The 16,795-nt window shown below is 40.9% G+C and overlaps 1 protein-coding gene across 1 annotated transcript; it reads right to left on the bottom strand.

Annotated features, from left to right (window-relative positions):
• Positions 1 to 2,804: 2,804 nt before the first annotated feature.
• Positions 2,805 to 16,325, bottom strand: vps11 (VPS11 core subunit of CORVET and HOPS complexes). Its single transcript, XM_084073727.1, has 16 exons — positions 16,175 to 16,325; positions 15,241 to 15,389; positions 14,914 to 15,049; positions 14,366 to 14,529; positions 12,858 to 13,108; positions 12,188 to 12,389; positions 11,215 to 11,366; positions 9,890 to 10,076; positions 9,367 to 9,510; positions 8,576 to 8,773; positions 6,961 to 7,122; positions 6,712 to 6,845; positions 5,463 to 5,665; positions 4,545 to 4,716; positions 4,135 to 4,357; positions 2,805 to 3,364 (listed from the first exon to the last, which is right to left on the bottom strand). Exons 1-16 carry the CDS (start codon positions 16,314 to 16,316, stop codon positions 3,200 to 3,202), a joined length of 2,784 nt encoding a protein of 927 aa, XP_083929853.1. The 5' UTR covers positions 16,317 to 16,325; the 3' UTR covers positions 2,805 to 3,199.
• Between the last annotated feature and the right edge of the window lie 470 nt (positions 16,326 to 16,795).

The following is a 16,795-nucleotide window of genomic DNA, read 5'->3' as shown; positions in this document are numbered from 1 at the left end:
AATTTAAACAGGAAGTAAACGAGGGGGAAAATTGCGTTCATGCACAGACGGGATTAAAACACATATCTATTGAAAAATACGGACTAATACAGTGCACAAAGATTCCGAATGCCAAGTTAACATTTGGGGCACCCGGTTAAGCACCTTATATTTTGCATTTGTTCGCAGAAATATGGGATTTACTGGTGAACGTGCAGGACACTCAGGGGGGGTGAGGCAAAGAATATCGTAGATATGCGAATGTCAAAATTGATAAAATACATATATGATCGTCTTGATCGAAGGCTACATTGGCAACGTTAGAGAATATAATTGTCCAATGAACCACAGAGAAAATAGAACCTTGTCACACATAATAATATATGGACAGCGTGTTACAATCAGGTTGCGATGTATCTTGTTTGTTGCCATGACAACCAACTAGCCAATCACAGCGCGATAGTCCATCCGGAATATGGGATCTAGACTGTAACGTCGTCAAAAAGCAGCGGTGACCCTCCACCCGGTAGAGCCCCGCCCAGCTCTCTCCACGCACTGGGCGGTGATTGGGCCACGTGCTGTGAGTGACGCAGGACAGAACCCCTTGTCCGCACGCGATTGGTCCACGTTCAATGAATGGGCGTGAAATCGATGCACGTCAAGACAAAGACGATTCTGCGCCTGCGCAGAGGGTCCACGCTGTATCCATCGAGGTTGCAAGTTGCAATCACTGGCAAGATTTATGCCTTTTCATATCAGCACAGCACAGCAGGAGCAGAGAAAGAGTCAACTTGCAACATATTGTAATGCCAGTGTGGTCATGTCATGTGCGTGGTGTACACACACACACACACACACACTCATCATGAGAAGTTTTTTAAAAGTAGGCTACCCCCCCCTCCCCCATAAAAAAAAAAACACAATCAAACATTCGGATGGAGTCGGTTCTCATGTTTTTCATGTATTTAGTTAACAGTATACCAAGGCCAATGCTGAGGTTTTGATCACTTTGTTTAAGCACTCCCCAATGGCCAAGTTGTCTTTTAAAGTTGTGTTCTTTGTTTGAGACCTTACCTGACCAACTAATGGGGGAAAAAACGAAACAAATCTTAGTTCCATGGCATGGTTGACATGAGATCTCGTTCTGCGTGGTTATGGTACTGACTTTCACTGTACCTGTATGATTCTAGATTCTTCTGATCTTATGCTTTTCAGTTATTTCAGTTTATATAAAGTATAATATGCCACTATAGTTAGTATTACTATAAGATTCATATTACCAATGTGAGTAATTATGGCTAAAAAGTCATCATTGCCACTGTGATAGTCTACTACTTCATTGGTTCTCAAACTGGGGCCTGGGACCCCCAGCAAAAGTAGTTAACATAGCATCACAATCATTTTAACCACTTTATCCACTTATATGTTGGCTATTCATAAATAGCAGATGTACAAGCTCACAGCCAGCTTGTGCATCTGCTATTTTTGAAAATGATATAATCTTTGATATAATGTTAAAAATATCAAAGATGAATACATACATTTTCTTTTCTGGTGGTCCCTGGCACAAAACCTTTTCAGATGGGGGGTCCTCAGCCAATTACATTTTGGGGGTCCTTGACATGAAAACTTTGAGAACCACTGGTCTACTTGACTCACACAATGTGTAAAAGAAAAAAACATACCGGTATTCACTGATCTAGACCTATACACTATGACGTGACACCATGACAGCAATTGATGTACAGTATGGCCTGACATCACTTCCAGACTGACCCTGGGAAACTTTCCACAGTCAGTCAGAGAAATATGATATTGCTTTGTTTCAAAAAAAACTTAAAGATTAAACAGGCTACACTTTGGATGGAGTGTGAGAGTTCTATCCAGTCCCATAGTCATTTCTTTCATTTGGCTGATATGACAGTAGACTGTGTGTTGAGTGTTCTGAAAAAAAAACACAAACAAAGGTTTGTAAAACAAAAAAAACAAGCCTCGATCTCAGGTGTTTATTGTCAAACATACCTTGTTCCTAGATATTGGTAGCCTGATTATCAGACTGAAGCGTGAAGCTCCACTCAGTGAGTGGGCGGGGTCTATGGTCTGGAGCCAGGCTAGGATATTGGGGTACTTTTAGCGTTTTCTAGACGGGCCAGCACAACTACAGTAGGGTGTCATGAGCAGAGCCACCAAACCAGTGAGTGTGTGCCTTTGACTGGAGAGGAAACAGCTGCTTGGGACCCCTGCATACATTTTGAACACACTGTACAGTAATAAGCTTGAGTCTTTATTCCAGTCAATATCCCGTTGTGCATGACTCTCCCTTCCGGAATTTGTATTATTAACAAACTAACATCATTTACACCACTTAAACCCTATATACTGTACTTGACCAGAGTCCCCCAGGGGTGTATACTAGACCATCTCCTTTTTTCCCCTCTACATTTAACATCTAGATCTGAAATTGATTTAGTCCTCGGTTTAGTGTGCATTATGCTATCTAAAACGTCACCGAAATGTGAATTTGTTTCATATGGTAAAATTAAGTTACGTTTTTGCTGGGTATTAAGTAATTGGAAGATGTCTTTTAGGTTTCAAGAATGCGTTAATGAGCTTGTGCCATCATTTTGTACTTTATTATCACACAATACTTTTATGGTCTACTTTAAATTAATACATTATTGATCAGTCAATACTTTTGTGTCTACTTTAAATTAATCAATTATTGAAGAAATAATCAAGAGTAATTGATTAAGAAAATAATCATTAGTTGCAGCCATAAAATACATCGTCTGGAAACAAGGCTAAAGAGAATATATACCAATTGATAGGGTTGTCTCGACTCAGTCCCTTACAATTTTATTCTGCAAGCATAACAGACACTAAGGACAATATTTGAGTTTGTTCTACTACAGTATTTCTTTACAATACAGAGTGCACATGAATCAGGACAATATGAAATCAAGCGCTCATAACCAAAAAGTTGAAGGCATTGTTCATAGCAGTTTATAGACACAGTAAGACATGTTTCAATCTTAAATACATTATGAGTCCCCAAGCAGGAACTGTGCAAACACATTTCATTATAGTTACTGCAGCAGACATCGGTTTATGCTCTAATAAAATAAAATGAAAACCTGTGCAACAAAGCTTATCGTCAGAACAGCCTCTGAGACATGGTTCCACATGTACGATTCTATTTGTGTGTGTGTGAGAGTGTGTTTTAGCTGTTCCTTTTGGTCTGGATGAGAAGGTCCCTCTGGAGATCTACCTCTAGATTCCCCACATTCTTGCTTCCAGGAGGGTCGGTGACCAGAGTCAGTTTGTTAAACACCCCTCTACCAAAATAGTCAGCCACAACCGAGAAACCATCATTGGAGCAACGCAGCTGGAAAAAAAAGAGATATTACACAGATCAAAAATGAATCATTGTGGCGATTTCAATATGCTACCTACAACTGTACATGTATACACAGCAAACAGACAGGAAGGAACCCATGCTTAATCACTCAAGCTCTGTTCATCGCCATGCTTTGTGAACTTGTAGAGGTGCTATTTTCCATTATTTCTAAAATAATAATAATAGTCTTCAGAAATGTGTTTGTAACTATACACGCCACAAAATAGGGATGTCTTCCAGGTTTAAAGTCCTTCCACGAGGAGCATTTATTTAGCGTGATTAATTCACATTGATTTAAACTGTTGTTTGTATCATGAGTACATCTACACAGATCACAAACATTACGTGGTGATAAAGCGACAATTCATTTTTGTAAATAAGGTTGATTTTTCTCTGCGAATAAAAGCATCAACCTGTATGAATAAGGCATCAACAAATAATAGTTTGATGTGAAATATCCACGCCGCATTTTCAGATCGTTGATTCGTCACGCTCTCTGTGTGTAAAGACCTTTATCCATTTAGAACTGAGGACGATTCTAAAAACGCCTTCTAAATCCTGACCTAAGTTTTCTGAAAAACGTCAAATATTTATTCAAAAACAAATATATGTTGCTATATACTGTACATAGCAACAAGAACCCCAAAAGGGGTTCCCTCCTGAAAGGTATAGTTACTAATAGGTGTTCCCGCCCAAAATGGGTTAAAGTATGAACAGGTAACTATTTTGTTTGTGTTTCCTGCCCGCTTGAGGGTCACCTGTCTGGTGAAATGGTCATGCAGGTCTCGTTTCTGGTCCTGGGCCCGCAGCATGTCCATGACCTTGCGGTTCTCTGGCGTGCAGGTGGGACACTCTGCCTCGCTCTCTGCGTAGCTCTCAAAACAGTGCTGATGGAAGGAGTGACTGCACAGGAAATGAACGGAGGGCAGCTCCAGAGGGCTGTTGCACATGTTACACTTCGTCTTCTGGAAAATCTTTGCGCTGCATGGAAAAGAACCGGGTAGAAAATCAACAATCCACAACATAAAACAAAAAATAAAACCCAGTTTCTGTGATCAGACATACCATGAGCTAGGGCAGTGGTTCCCAACCTTTTCTGGACCAGGGTCCACTTGAAAATCTCATATTCTGATAAGACAACATTAAAAGGACCCTGAAACCAACCAACCTGCTCCGGAGCTCCTGGATCTCAGAGCGGAGGTGGGCCGTTTCCTCGCGGTACTGGCTGATCTTGCGCTCGTCATCTTCGATCTGCTGGCTCTCCCTCTGCAGCTTGTTGATGAGGTAGTCCTTGATGACAGACAGCGTGGCCGTGGAGTTGTGTGCCAGCGTTTGCACCACTGTGACAGCAAACACATGTAAACAAGCTACACTAAGCAACAGTGTTGTCTACTGAATGGAGTGGGACAGGTCAAAAGGGACAGTTCACCTGTACTGTGTCTGAAGTATATTTGATCCCAGACAGGGTAAAATGACTCCAAGAAAGATTTTCACAACAGGTTGTGGCTCATAGCTTTGATCTGATTTTAATTCCTAAAAAAGCCCAATTTACTGAATTGACTTTATAACATTCAATAATGTGAAATCATAGCTACAAGTATAATATATACCATTTCATCATTTCACAGTGTACTTAGACAGAATGAGTGTCAGTGGGATGACACATTAAAGCAAATTTATAACATGGTCAAATTGGAAAACCACGATTGTAACAAACTGAAGTTAACCGCTATTTGTACTGCTTTGTTTTTGCTATTAGAATCTATTATCCTACTACTTTAATTGAAATGACCTCCAAAATATGTCCGGGGTTGCTCAACACACGATCACTCCATGTGCCCCGAAACTTGCCACAGAGTGTTGATCAGAGCTCTGGCTATAATATAGGCTTCTTTCCCCGCCTTCAATATACTTACATATTGTACGGTTAATACAAAACTACATTTCCTACTACATCCTAACATTTTAGCCACAGCAGCTTTCCTTTTTTCTGGCCGCAGTATCTTTTAATCGGGCCTCTTGTTATTATAATCTTATTGTATATTGAATTATTGTTCACACTGCATTAAAAGCAGTTTCAGCTCACCAAGTAGAGGGGGCATCAGGTTGTTCTGGTCTATGTGATGCAACACTTCACTGATATAGGCCTTGCAGTCTTCTTCTTTCCTGGCAAAATAGCCCAGTGCCTGCTCCCACAGGCACACCTCCTGGTCTCCATAGCGCTTGCAGGCCTCCACCACTTTGCCATACTCCTCGTTCTGCATATGGTAGTGCATAATCTGCTGGTATCTGTTCAGAAAATGGATGAAATGTTCAGCATTTTACTCAAATTATGATGACATTGTGGAGAAATCAGTTTTTTAAGGCTGAACGCTCAGTCAGATTCATCATCCAGTAAACCAAACATAACAAATGTTATATTTGGTGTGAGCTAACGCAAGTTATTTTTACAGAGAAGGACAGGATTGACTATCTGTTGCAGTGAACAACTAGTCTGTCAAACAAAACTCTGAAATGATTGTGGTCTACAACTGTGGTTCTCAACCAGTGGTCCTTGGGGCAGTACAAGGGGGTCCCCAGCGAAATTAGTTAACATAACGTCACAATCATTTTCACCACTTAGCTTTGGGCTATTCAAAAATAGCAGATATACAAGCTCATAGCAAGCTATGTGCTATGTGTAGATCTGCTATTTTCAAGAAAAATCTTGAAAATGTGTGCATATCTTTGAATATATATATTTTTTAAAGCGAACATCTTAAACCAAATCTTTGCTTTTGGGGGTCCATGGCACAAAACATTTTCAGATGGGGGTCCGCAGCCAAATGTATATCAACGTAGGGGTCCTTGGCATGAAAAAGGTTGAAAACCACTGGACTTGAAAGCTGTTATCAGCATATTAGGCAGAATGAAAGGACTGTGTCCTCTAGGCAGCGTGCTACACCTACATCTAACAAATCACGATACGCAGCATCACAAAACCACACGTGAGCCACCCGTTTGTTTTATCGATGCATCCTGTGGGGCCACAGCTAATTGATTTGCAGGCAAGAGTTGTTGAGGATTGAAGTATGAGAACAAATCAATTGTTCTGTGAATAATGCACAATGAATGGTTCCTACACAGAGAGCTTGCTGTAGCACAGAGCTGCACTGGCCAGACTAGTGGCCAACAGCATGCTCTGTTGGGTGAAGTACTGTAAGGATTATATTAAATTATGGGAGTAAAGTCTGACTTACAATCATGTACTGAAATCCTTCACTAACCCTTTTCCCCTTCTCTTTTTACAACAGCTTTAAAACCTGATTTAAATCAATCTAATTAAGCACACTTACAGTTTGCCTTTCTCATACAGGTAGAGGACCCCTTCTTTGAAGTTATGCATCTGACAGAGGACAAGAGCCTTATCAAAGACAGTGTTATCACTCCTCAGTAATGACAGTGCTGCCCCCTGGAGGACCTTTTTTCTCTGCAAGACAAACAAAAACAAGATGCTGTTTCACATCACTTCCAACTTAAAATTGTTATAAACCAAGGAAAAACTAAAACAAATGACCACAAAGTAGCGTGTGTTTTGCATTAACCTCAGGGTTCTGTTCGTGCGCCCAGTCCTGCAGCCGAAGCTCCAGCAGTGTGTCGTAGACACCCTGAGAAGAGAAGGGCTCTACCTCGATCATGTGCTCCAGGAAGGCCTTCAGCTCACGTGGGTTATTGGCAAATATTGAGATGAACTCTTCAGAGTTGGCCTAGCACCAGAAGATATATTGATACAAAAGACATGAGTTATGCATTTGAACAATGGTTATCAGCGTTACTGTTATAAGTTCACAACAAGTATACGAAAGGGGGTAATAAACAAAAGTAGGTAGGTAAGACATTATATTTGTAGTCAAACAGATTCCATCACTTGCTGTAACAGGGCCTCATCAATCTCATGAACTGGATTTCTACAGGACTAGAGCTTTTGTAAAATTCACCATTTCTGCAGAATTCTTGTTGCTGAGTTTTGGTACCTGTTTGATAGTGTGTCTGCCAATCCCAACGAAAACAACAGCACCCAGTTGCTGTGATTGGCTGAGACACGAGGAGGGAGCACTTGGTTCACGTGATAACCTATTCCGTCCACCACAGCTGGCTAAATCAGGTGGCGTACTCTCTGACACGCGAGACCATCGGGTACTCGGGGTGGGCACTTGCCCGCTCGGGCACGCCTCGCGACAGGAGCCTCAAGGCCTCGCTCTTGGCACGCCTGCCCTGTTCTCAAGTGATTTAGAAATTCATCTATTTGTTGTGAAACCTTGCACATACGCGAAATTTTGAATGAACCAAAACATGTGCTCCTCTAAATGTTTTTGTTGAGAAGCGCATACAAATTTGATATATGGGACTTAATGTACCTGTACCCAACAGGACGTTGGGGGTAGGACTAACAGCACTGTTTATTTGCTGATTGTTATATTTGTTTGTTAGCATTTGTAGAAGAAGGAATAGCAGCATAATGGAGACAACCACAGGGCCATGTAGCAATGAGGTCCAAGCTCTCATCGTCATTTGGTCAGAGGACGAAATACAATGGGAGCTAGAGGGAATGAAAACTAGAACCACTATAACCTTAAGACAATGGAAGAAAAAACTGTAACTAGAACTGGATCTAGCAGCACCACTTCCTGTTAGCTCCTGTTTGAGCTAGTTCTTGTTTTTTTTATTGTGCAATGAAAACGGGCACTTTAGTGTTTGTTTGTTTTTCTTCAAATAACTTGTACGCTAAAGAAAAACAAACAGAATGTTTAAAAAAACGTATGTCCAGTATGCATTTTTTTAGACGGCATCATCTCCTTGGATTACAGTGCTGAAGAAAATCCCTTAATAAAAAAAGAATGATTTATTTATTTCACTAGGTCATTTATCATCGACTGAATACACCCCATTATCATCATCAGCATTTTGAATAATTACATTTTGATCACACACACAAGTACTGAAGTGTTTCCAGGATTATTTCCAGGTGATCGATTGATTGATTGATTGATTGATTGGTTGGTACAGGTACAGTTATACAGGGCAGAGTTATACAATAATGATAAAAGGATAACACAAAAAGCCCCGAGGGCTTGTTTCCATTGTGGTCCAATGATTGGGTATGACACATAAAAAGTAAGAACTTGGTTAACATGATGCACTGCTGCATGGCAGGCTGACCTTATTTGTGGGACCCCTGTCCAGGCTGTCTCTGTCAGTGGCGTCTCGGTTGGGCTGGTAATCCGTGCACAGGCCCTTCAGCAGCAGCGTGGTGCCATCAGGGACGTGGTGCATCAGGGTCTTGCCGTAGCGCTTCATGTTGCTCTCGGCTTGTTCAAAAGGCAGCCGTCCGATGTAGCGGAGCGCTTCTTGGTAGTTCTGTGACATGGAGGGGGATGGAGTTTAACCACCATCTGTTCAGTCACACTTTGTCTTGGATAATACAATTCTAACTAGGCTAAAATTAACATAATTGGAACTGTATTACAATACTACTACCAATACTGCAATTTTCACATTAAATTAAAATGAAATATTTTACATGTGAAATAGTTAAGTAAATAGTTATTTGTGATAACAGTACATTATAGTGCCATGCATGCCACTTTCACCCATTAGAAATAAGATGTTAGTTGTACAACCAAAAACACATTAGTACATGAAACTTAAAAATGATTTTAATAATGGCATTTGTATAACTTGCATTAGAGTCATCCATAGAAATGTGTACTCTAATCCTTCTAGAAAGACATACGGTAGATATAGGAAAATGTATAGGTAACAAGGATAGAGATTTTACAGGCAGTGGATCAATATCCAATCATCACAGAGGCCATGAACGTGCAAAAGAAACAACATATGTCTTTAAAAGCAGTCTAACAAGATAAAGTAGATCATACAGAGCACTACTGTTGCCCCAACAGCTAATATTACATTTCCCTACCAGAGATCCATAAAGCTATGTTTTTCACCTTCAGGTCTTCGAGTTGGATCTTCAGGTACCACTCATGGTGCATGTGCTTCTCGGCCAGGAAAACGGCATGGCTGTGGTACCCAGCTTGCCGCAGAACCTTGATGGCGATCTCTACATCGAAGTGGACCTCACTCTCACTGCTCTGTTGAAAAGAGAAGGGAAAGTGACTAATGAGTAAACACTCTGAAAAGGATCAAGCATTTACCCTGATTATACTGTAAGAGTACTACATTTTACATTTTATTTTACAATTTGTCCTTTTGTCCAACCAACGACACCAGGAACCAGCCAAAATCCGTATTCTATAACATGCATTAACCACGTAAACTCTGCAGTTTATACTTTGTTGTATGACAAACAGCGAAAATAGCCCATCTACACACGTACAATGTGTTGTGTTGCATTGTGAGTTTGTAAATAGGGATGCTAGGGTTCATGTGGATAATGAAAAAAAAATCTTAAGTGTTTTATCCACTGGAATCAGCATGTCTTTAATGCTTGCTGTCAGCAGTCACACTCACCTTAATAAACTCCTCCAGCTTGGAGCTGTCTTTTAGCTTGGTGTAGCAGTTAAGCAGCAGTGTGGTGTGGTCTGCGTTGGCCAGGGACTGCCTGTGCAGAGCTTGCAGGTAGGCAGTCAGGTTGTGAATCCTTTGAGCGTCCAGGAATTTTCGGATCACATAGGAGGGCTCCAGCTTTCCAATGGTGCTGTAAGAAAACGGGACGATGGCGGCTTAACCACTTGAACCCTAGCGTGGCCCTAGCCAAGGGCGCCGATACTGTGGGTGCCTCGGGGCTAAAGCACCCAGGAGAAATGACGAGCACCCATCACAAACTCATCACAAAAAAAGAAAAAAACTCTGACATCTACACTTCATGAAGAACATTTTGGTACCAAATTAACCGAATTAACCGCATTAAAGTTACAAACCCCCCCCAAAAAAGTTAACAAACGCCCGCGCGCACACACTGGCCGCCCATGCACACGCGCTGCGCACCTTGTATCGCGGACATAAATCGGCGCCCCTGCCCCAAGCGTACATTTGGTGCAAATAGCAAATCTACAAGCTCACAAGGCTTAACGTTGTGACAGGTGGTGAGCTTGTAGATCAGTTATATTTGGCAAAGAGATTGTGTAGAGGGAAAAAGGTGGGGATTAAGTATATACCCATTGGGGACCCCGGTCAACAAAGTACAGCAAATAGGGTTGAAATGTTTAACAGCAAGTTGTGGTGTCAATGAATGCGTTCCAGTCTCCAACAGTTGTGAAAAAAAGCTGGGGAATGATGGTCTCAAAGGCAACACAGCTATTTTGGTACAATAACAAACAATGTGTTTTCTTTCTCAGGCTGTCTTGTTGCTCATTTGTCATACCTTTCTATGGTTATAAAAGAAGAGTGATAATAACGTCTGCATTTTCTACCATTTGTGGCTTTCTCCTATTCCACAATTCATCTTGTTGTTGACTTAAAGCATGATATCTTTATTTAAACATTATGAAAGGCCTCCTGGTGGTACCATGTTAATTATCTCTGTTACAAAAGAAGGTGACTGCAATACAGCCGAGTATCTTTAATGTGACTTTGACATTGATGCATTTGCTACAAGAGTCCGCCATTTGAAACATCTTTCAATAAACTACACGAGATAAAAAATAACACCACTAGCCCTCTGACATTGCAATTTGCAAGACTTAGTGCAGCAACAAACAAACCATTCTGTTCTGGTCAATTGGTTAGCAACAGCTACATGAAAATTAAGGAGTAGAATACATGGTAAACAAGGTTGCAGCAACAATTGAAGTCTGTGTAGATTAATGTTTTTTTTTCTTCAGGAGAAATCTTACCGAATGTACTGTTGAATAGCCCCGTCATGGTCCCCCTTTAGGTAGAGGTGATCGCCATACTGTCTGAAGATCTCTGACAGACCATCACTATCCAAGTGTTGGCTCTTGGCCAGGTTTATGGCCATTACAAACAGGTTCTTTTTGAATAGCATCTAGAAGAACAGGAAATTATGATAGCACCAAAATAAAAACAGATCTTGAGTTGGATTGTCAAGAAACACTATCCTCAAAAACATTCCCTTGAGCAGTGTGTCCTAAACAAAGGATCACAAGTCGACCATTGTTTAGTTTTTTTTTGGGGGGGGGGGGGAGAGGGGAAAATAATTTCCAAAACTAAATTCCTAAATAATGTTTATTTTCTTTTTCTCTTCGGGTCTCAGGAAGACTGGGAAAAATGGGTTGGGTATCGAGCTGAAAGATCTTGGGAACTCCTGCCTTAGAGGCGTATAAAACTGGAATCTACCAAGCCCAGCTCTGCCTGCTTGTGATTGGCTGAATGCAAGAACGACACTGCCCCAGGTGACATTCAAATACAGCCCGAAACCCCTATCCAGCACTTGCATCAGTGTCGTGCCTCACTAATCATTAGACTTTCAGTCCCAACCTCCTCGGATTGAATCTCGCTGCCGCCACTTTTTTTCCGACAATCACAGATAAAACGCTACAAATATGAGGTTAGGTTCAGGTATAGTTTTTGTGAGGTTAGGGTTAAGGTTAGGTTTAGGCATAATTTCGCCACATTACGCATAATGTTGACTCTTTAGGCATAATTTCACCACATTAGCCATAATTTCGCCACATTAGGCATAGTTCCCAGTCTCACAATAGGCACACCTGACAATCCAAGTAACTACTAGCCAATCACAGCGTGTCCTTTCCGGGACTTGTCAGAAACTAGTTGTAGAACAATATATGACGTGCCTCAGAGGTATCAGAACATGAGAGATACAGGAAGCCAACCTTAGGGACTCACCTCTAGTTTGGTCTGAGTGTCCTTCTCCTGGAGAACAAACATCTTGCCATCTCTCGTCAGAATGTAGAAGGAGCCCCACTCCGCCAGCACATCCACGATGTCATCAAAAGAGGCACTGTAGGCGATGAACTTGTTGTCCAGATCATAGATGGTTAGGAGTTGTTTTTCTGATGGTGAGGACTCCCTGCTAGCAAATCCAGACCTAGATATAGAAGAAACAGAGACATTAGCATCACATCTTCAAATCATAACAGATTTTCTTCAGTTTTATGTAAAGGACTTTGTAATTTTTAAAGTGCTATATAAACCAGTATATTATTACTGTATAGATATAGATCAAATGTGAAACAAATATTTGCTGTTGTAAGATTCACCACTTTACATGCTGTGATTACCCTTTAATGCCCGTCGAACTGTCTGCAGAAGATCAGAAGACGACTGATACAGTACGTGTTAATATCTAACCACTTTCACACTGGCGTCCCTATTTTGAGCATGTTATTATGGGCAGAAATGTTCTAAATGTTTCAAACATTTTTCAAACATTTTCACAAATTGTCACAATGTATCACAAATGTTCACAATGTTGTTTTCAATGCAAAGTAAATATTCGCACATCCACTTGGTTCTGAATAGACAAAATAAAAGAAGTGGTTAAGATTCTCCTTACTTGTTTGGTAACTTCGTGTCCCGAATGAGTAGGAGCAAATAGCCTCGGTGCCAATGGGCCAACAGCTTGTTTCCATCAAAAGCAAAGCAGGGCCCTCGTTCATCAGGCTGGTACAGATACACACATTCATCACCGGCCACAATGAACTGAGAGTCCTGGGAGGGATCAGTGATGGAGGAGCAACGTAGCGCACAGCCATGTGTGTCGTCCAGCTCAAACCTGGGGTACTCCTTGATGGATAGGGTGTAGCACTGCCCATGAGGAGAGAATGATGGGGAACTTAAGTCAAGGGTGACAGGCAGTTGAAGAAATCTCAAGATAGGCACCCATTATTGTATTACAGGCTAAATCTGTAATATTGACACCAGTGATGTTCCCCTAATTAAAATCAATTTGTATAATTAAGCATTTCACATTTGATTAATTACTGAAAGTATGAAACTATATTTTCTTTTTTATAATAAAGTCTGTTTTCAAAAGTCTCTTACCTCGAAAATCTACAATACAATATTTATCACAATATTTAACAATATATCGGATAAAAACACTTTAAAAACAGGATCTTTGAAATCCAACTAAACTCTGTACAAAACAAAAGTACAAAACTCAGATTAGGGACTAAACATAAATTGATTGAATTGACTGATTTATGTTATTAAAGTGTCTTGCACCAAAGGTGCCTAGCACATAGTGTATGAACTTATGTAAAACACTGTGTAACATACAATTCATCTCTTGCACATATGTTGTTGGCCGGGTTTGGATAAGAGGGCAATGACGAATCTCAGGTGATAATTTGTTTATCACAACAACTCATATTTCATTATTATTATTTATTCACAAAGACAAAATAGCATTTTGTTGTTAAATGATAAATTAACTGACATATCAAATTAATGTTAATGGGGAACGGGAAGAAATAGTATAGTCCCGCTAGGATTTACCAAGAGTGTGGCGAGAGTTGGCTCAGAACACAAAAGGTGTTGCTGGCAATGTCTGGGATGCCTTGATTTTTGGTACGCAGCTATTCTGTGAATAGTTGCAGATTGCTCGCGATGGATCTAACCCATTTAGAACTGAGGCTGATTCAAAAAACGCCTTCTAAATCCTGACCTAAGTTTTCTGAAAGACTTCAAATATTTATTAAAAAATTACAACAAATGTATGTTGCTACATACTATACATAGCAACAGGAACCCCAAAAGGGGTTCCCGTCCTGAAAGGTATAGTTACAAATAGGGGTTCCCACCGAAAATGGGTTAAGCTGTGCTGATTGGTCAGCTGCCGTACAACGCCAAAGGCAGATATGGCAGCTGACCAATCAGCGCAAGCTTACGACTCCCCTCACCCCGGGCAAATAAAGGCTGGGTATGTATGTGATACTAATTAATTTAGTTCATACATTTGGCAGTGGAAAATCTAACAGTCAATTCATTTCACCACACAAATAGTCACACACAAAATGGTCTGCAGAGCCAGCACAAAGAGTGATAATTACTATGACTTACATGGACTTTCTCCAGAGTGGCAACAAACAGATGAGTGACCTTGCCCATTTGGCGGAAGGCAAGGCCAGTAACTGGGGAAGTGCCCTCATGCAGGGTCAGAGTTTTACTGTGCCTGTCCCTGGTGATGTCACCCTTGGTCAACACCACACTGCCATCTGTGAAGCCTGCCAAGAAATAACAAAGTCATCAGTATCTACTTACAAACTAGGTTAAACATTTTGTGGCAGCCGCTTCAATAGAGCAGTGATTCTCAAACTGGGTTCCGGGGACCCCCAGGGGTCCTTTAGGGGGTTCCAGGGGGGCCCAGCTAAATAACAGATTGTTAGGAAGTAGGAAACCAATGGCCCGTACAGGCCTGTAACTCAGAGAGTGTACAAATTAAACCACATGGACCCGGGCCCATTTGGATCCATTTGTGCGCTTTCTTAGAGCTATGGGGGTCCGTGGCCTAATGCATACCAAACCGGGGGTCCTTGAAATTAAAACGTTTGAGAATCACTGCAATAGAGCTAATCAGTAAGGTTGAAGAAGACATATTCTTAGCTCACCAATGGCCATGAAGTTAAGGTTCTCGTGTACGCTGAGGCATGACACCTCCGTGGGTTTGTTGCCAGGTATCGCAGGGAATATCCTGGTGCATAGAGGATTTCCACTATCTCGCTTGTCTAGGTTCCATACTTTCACCTGTGACATGTCATCAGATTAGTTTGTCATGTGACACTTCAAAAACAGAAAGCCAGTTACACACAGTTGTAAGCTTGATCTGCTTTTTCCGCTATTTTTGAAAATGTCTGAAAATGTCTGAACATTTTTCAAAGGATGACTTTATATCAGACAAGTAGGTAATATTTGCGAGTGTGACAGGCCTAACTTACAAGAGGGTTTATTCCATGTTCATCTTGTCCCACTGACACAAGGATGCTGTGCTGCTTCAGCTGATAGATGTGTGTCACCCGCAGTTTGTAGGCCTGGAAGGATGACAACTGTAGAGAGCGTGTCATGAGCCAGATCTGGCCTTCCATATGTATTATTAAAAGGGTCAAGGTCAACTCTGTACAATGTTGGCACCAGGATGAAAGCAGGATATTTATGAATTTGCATAACATTGTTATTGTTTGGATGTACAAATGACAGGCCACACCCCAAACCTATTCTAATTTAATTGTTAATCATCTCTATAATATGTTTTCTCCCTCTGATGCAATAAACACTCAATAGTACATTAGGTATAGAAGCAGTTTACAGAGGAGACATTTCAATCATATTTTATAACTTATGCACTGATTAGCACCTGTATGGAACACCAACTAACCAAGCCAACATTTTTCAGATCTCTTTTCTGGTTCTTTCAGCTCACTTTTCACATTAATGAACTATCCTGGCCTGCCTGAGCTATCATTTAGTACAACCTGCAGTGGTGTAAAGTAACTAAGTACATTTACTCAAGTACTTTACTCGAGTACAATTTATAGGTATTATTACTTTATTATTATTATTACTGCTATTTTCAAAAGATTTTAATACATTTTATACATGTGAAAACTTGTGAAATGGGACATTCTGCATAACGAGTACTTTCTACTTTTGGTACTTTTAAGTACGTTTCGATACCAATACTTTTGTACTTTTACTCGAGTACATTTTGATTACCGGACTTTTGCAACAGAGTATTTCTACATTGCAGTATTGATACTTTTACTTAAGTAAAGAATGTGAGTACTTTTACCACCACTGAAGCTCAGCACACACTCAGCCACCGACGTGTATAATATATCTATGTATATGTTTATATCATGATGTGAAGGATATCTCCCAGAACAATGTGGCCACGGCCGGAGTCACAAGCCGATATTCCGCCTGGAAGAAGGAAGTTCTTCCCATTGTCTCCTGGATCCTTCACCGTTTCTTTATCAAAAAACACGAATCTTCTCCACTGTAAGAATGCAGCCATTTTGTTGTGTTACTGTTAGCACTGTCACTGGAGCTGGTTAGCCTGATGCCCCGAGACCATGTGATCATGTGACACTAACACTGATCATGTGATCATAGCAGACAGGCGAAAACACCGGTACATCACCCGATCTTCAACAGGGGGTCCGGGACCCCTAGGGGGTTCTCAGAGTTACTACAGGGAGTCCGCCAAATGTTTGTGTGATAGGATTTTTTTTTTTTTTTACATTAACCACTTGAACCCTGGCATCCCTTAGTTTTCTGATGAGAGCTTTAGCCAAAAAATAGCAGATCTGCAAGCTCACAACGCCTCACGCTGCGAGGCGTTGTGAGCTTGTAGATATGCTATTTTTGAGGTATAGGTGTAGAGGGGAAAAAAAGGAGCAGACCAAGCAACAAAAAAAACACAATTTCATACAATACGGAGGAGGTCCCTGCTTCATCTCTCTCTCTCAGCTAGGGGGTCCTTGGCCTGAAAAA

The sequence above is a fragment of the Gymnoscopelus microlampas genome (assembly GCF_963454915.1).
Source record: "Gymnoscopelus microlampas genome assembly, chromosome: 12".
In the NCBI taxonomy this organism is placed as follows: Eukaryota; Metazoa; Chordata; class Actinopteri; order Myctophiformes; family Myctophidae; genus Gymnoscopelus; species Gymnoscopelus microlampas.
This window is presented reverse-complemented; position numbering and strand designations above follow the sequence as displayed.

Bases quoted from the DNA above. Each gene is read 5' to 3' on its own strand.
- vps11 (XM_084073727.1), bottom strand. From the start codon at position 16,316: ATGGCTGCATTCTTACAGTGGAGAAGATTCGTGTTTTTTGATAAAGAA. The intron at 15,050-15,240 runs GTAAGTTAGGCC...GACATGTCACAG, and splicing joins AACATGGAATAAACCCTCTT to GTGAAAGTATGGAACCTAGA. The intron at 10,077-11,214 runs GTAAGATTTCTC...GTTTTCTTACAG, and splicing joins GCTATTCAACAGTACATTCG to CACCATTGGAAAGCTGGAGC.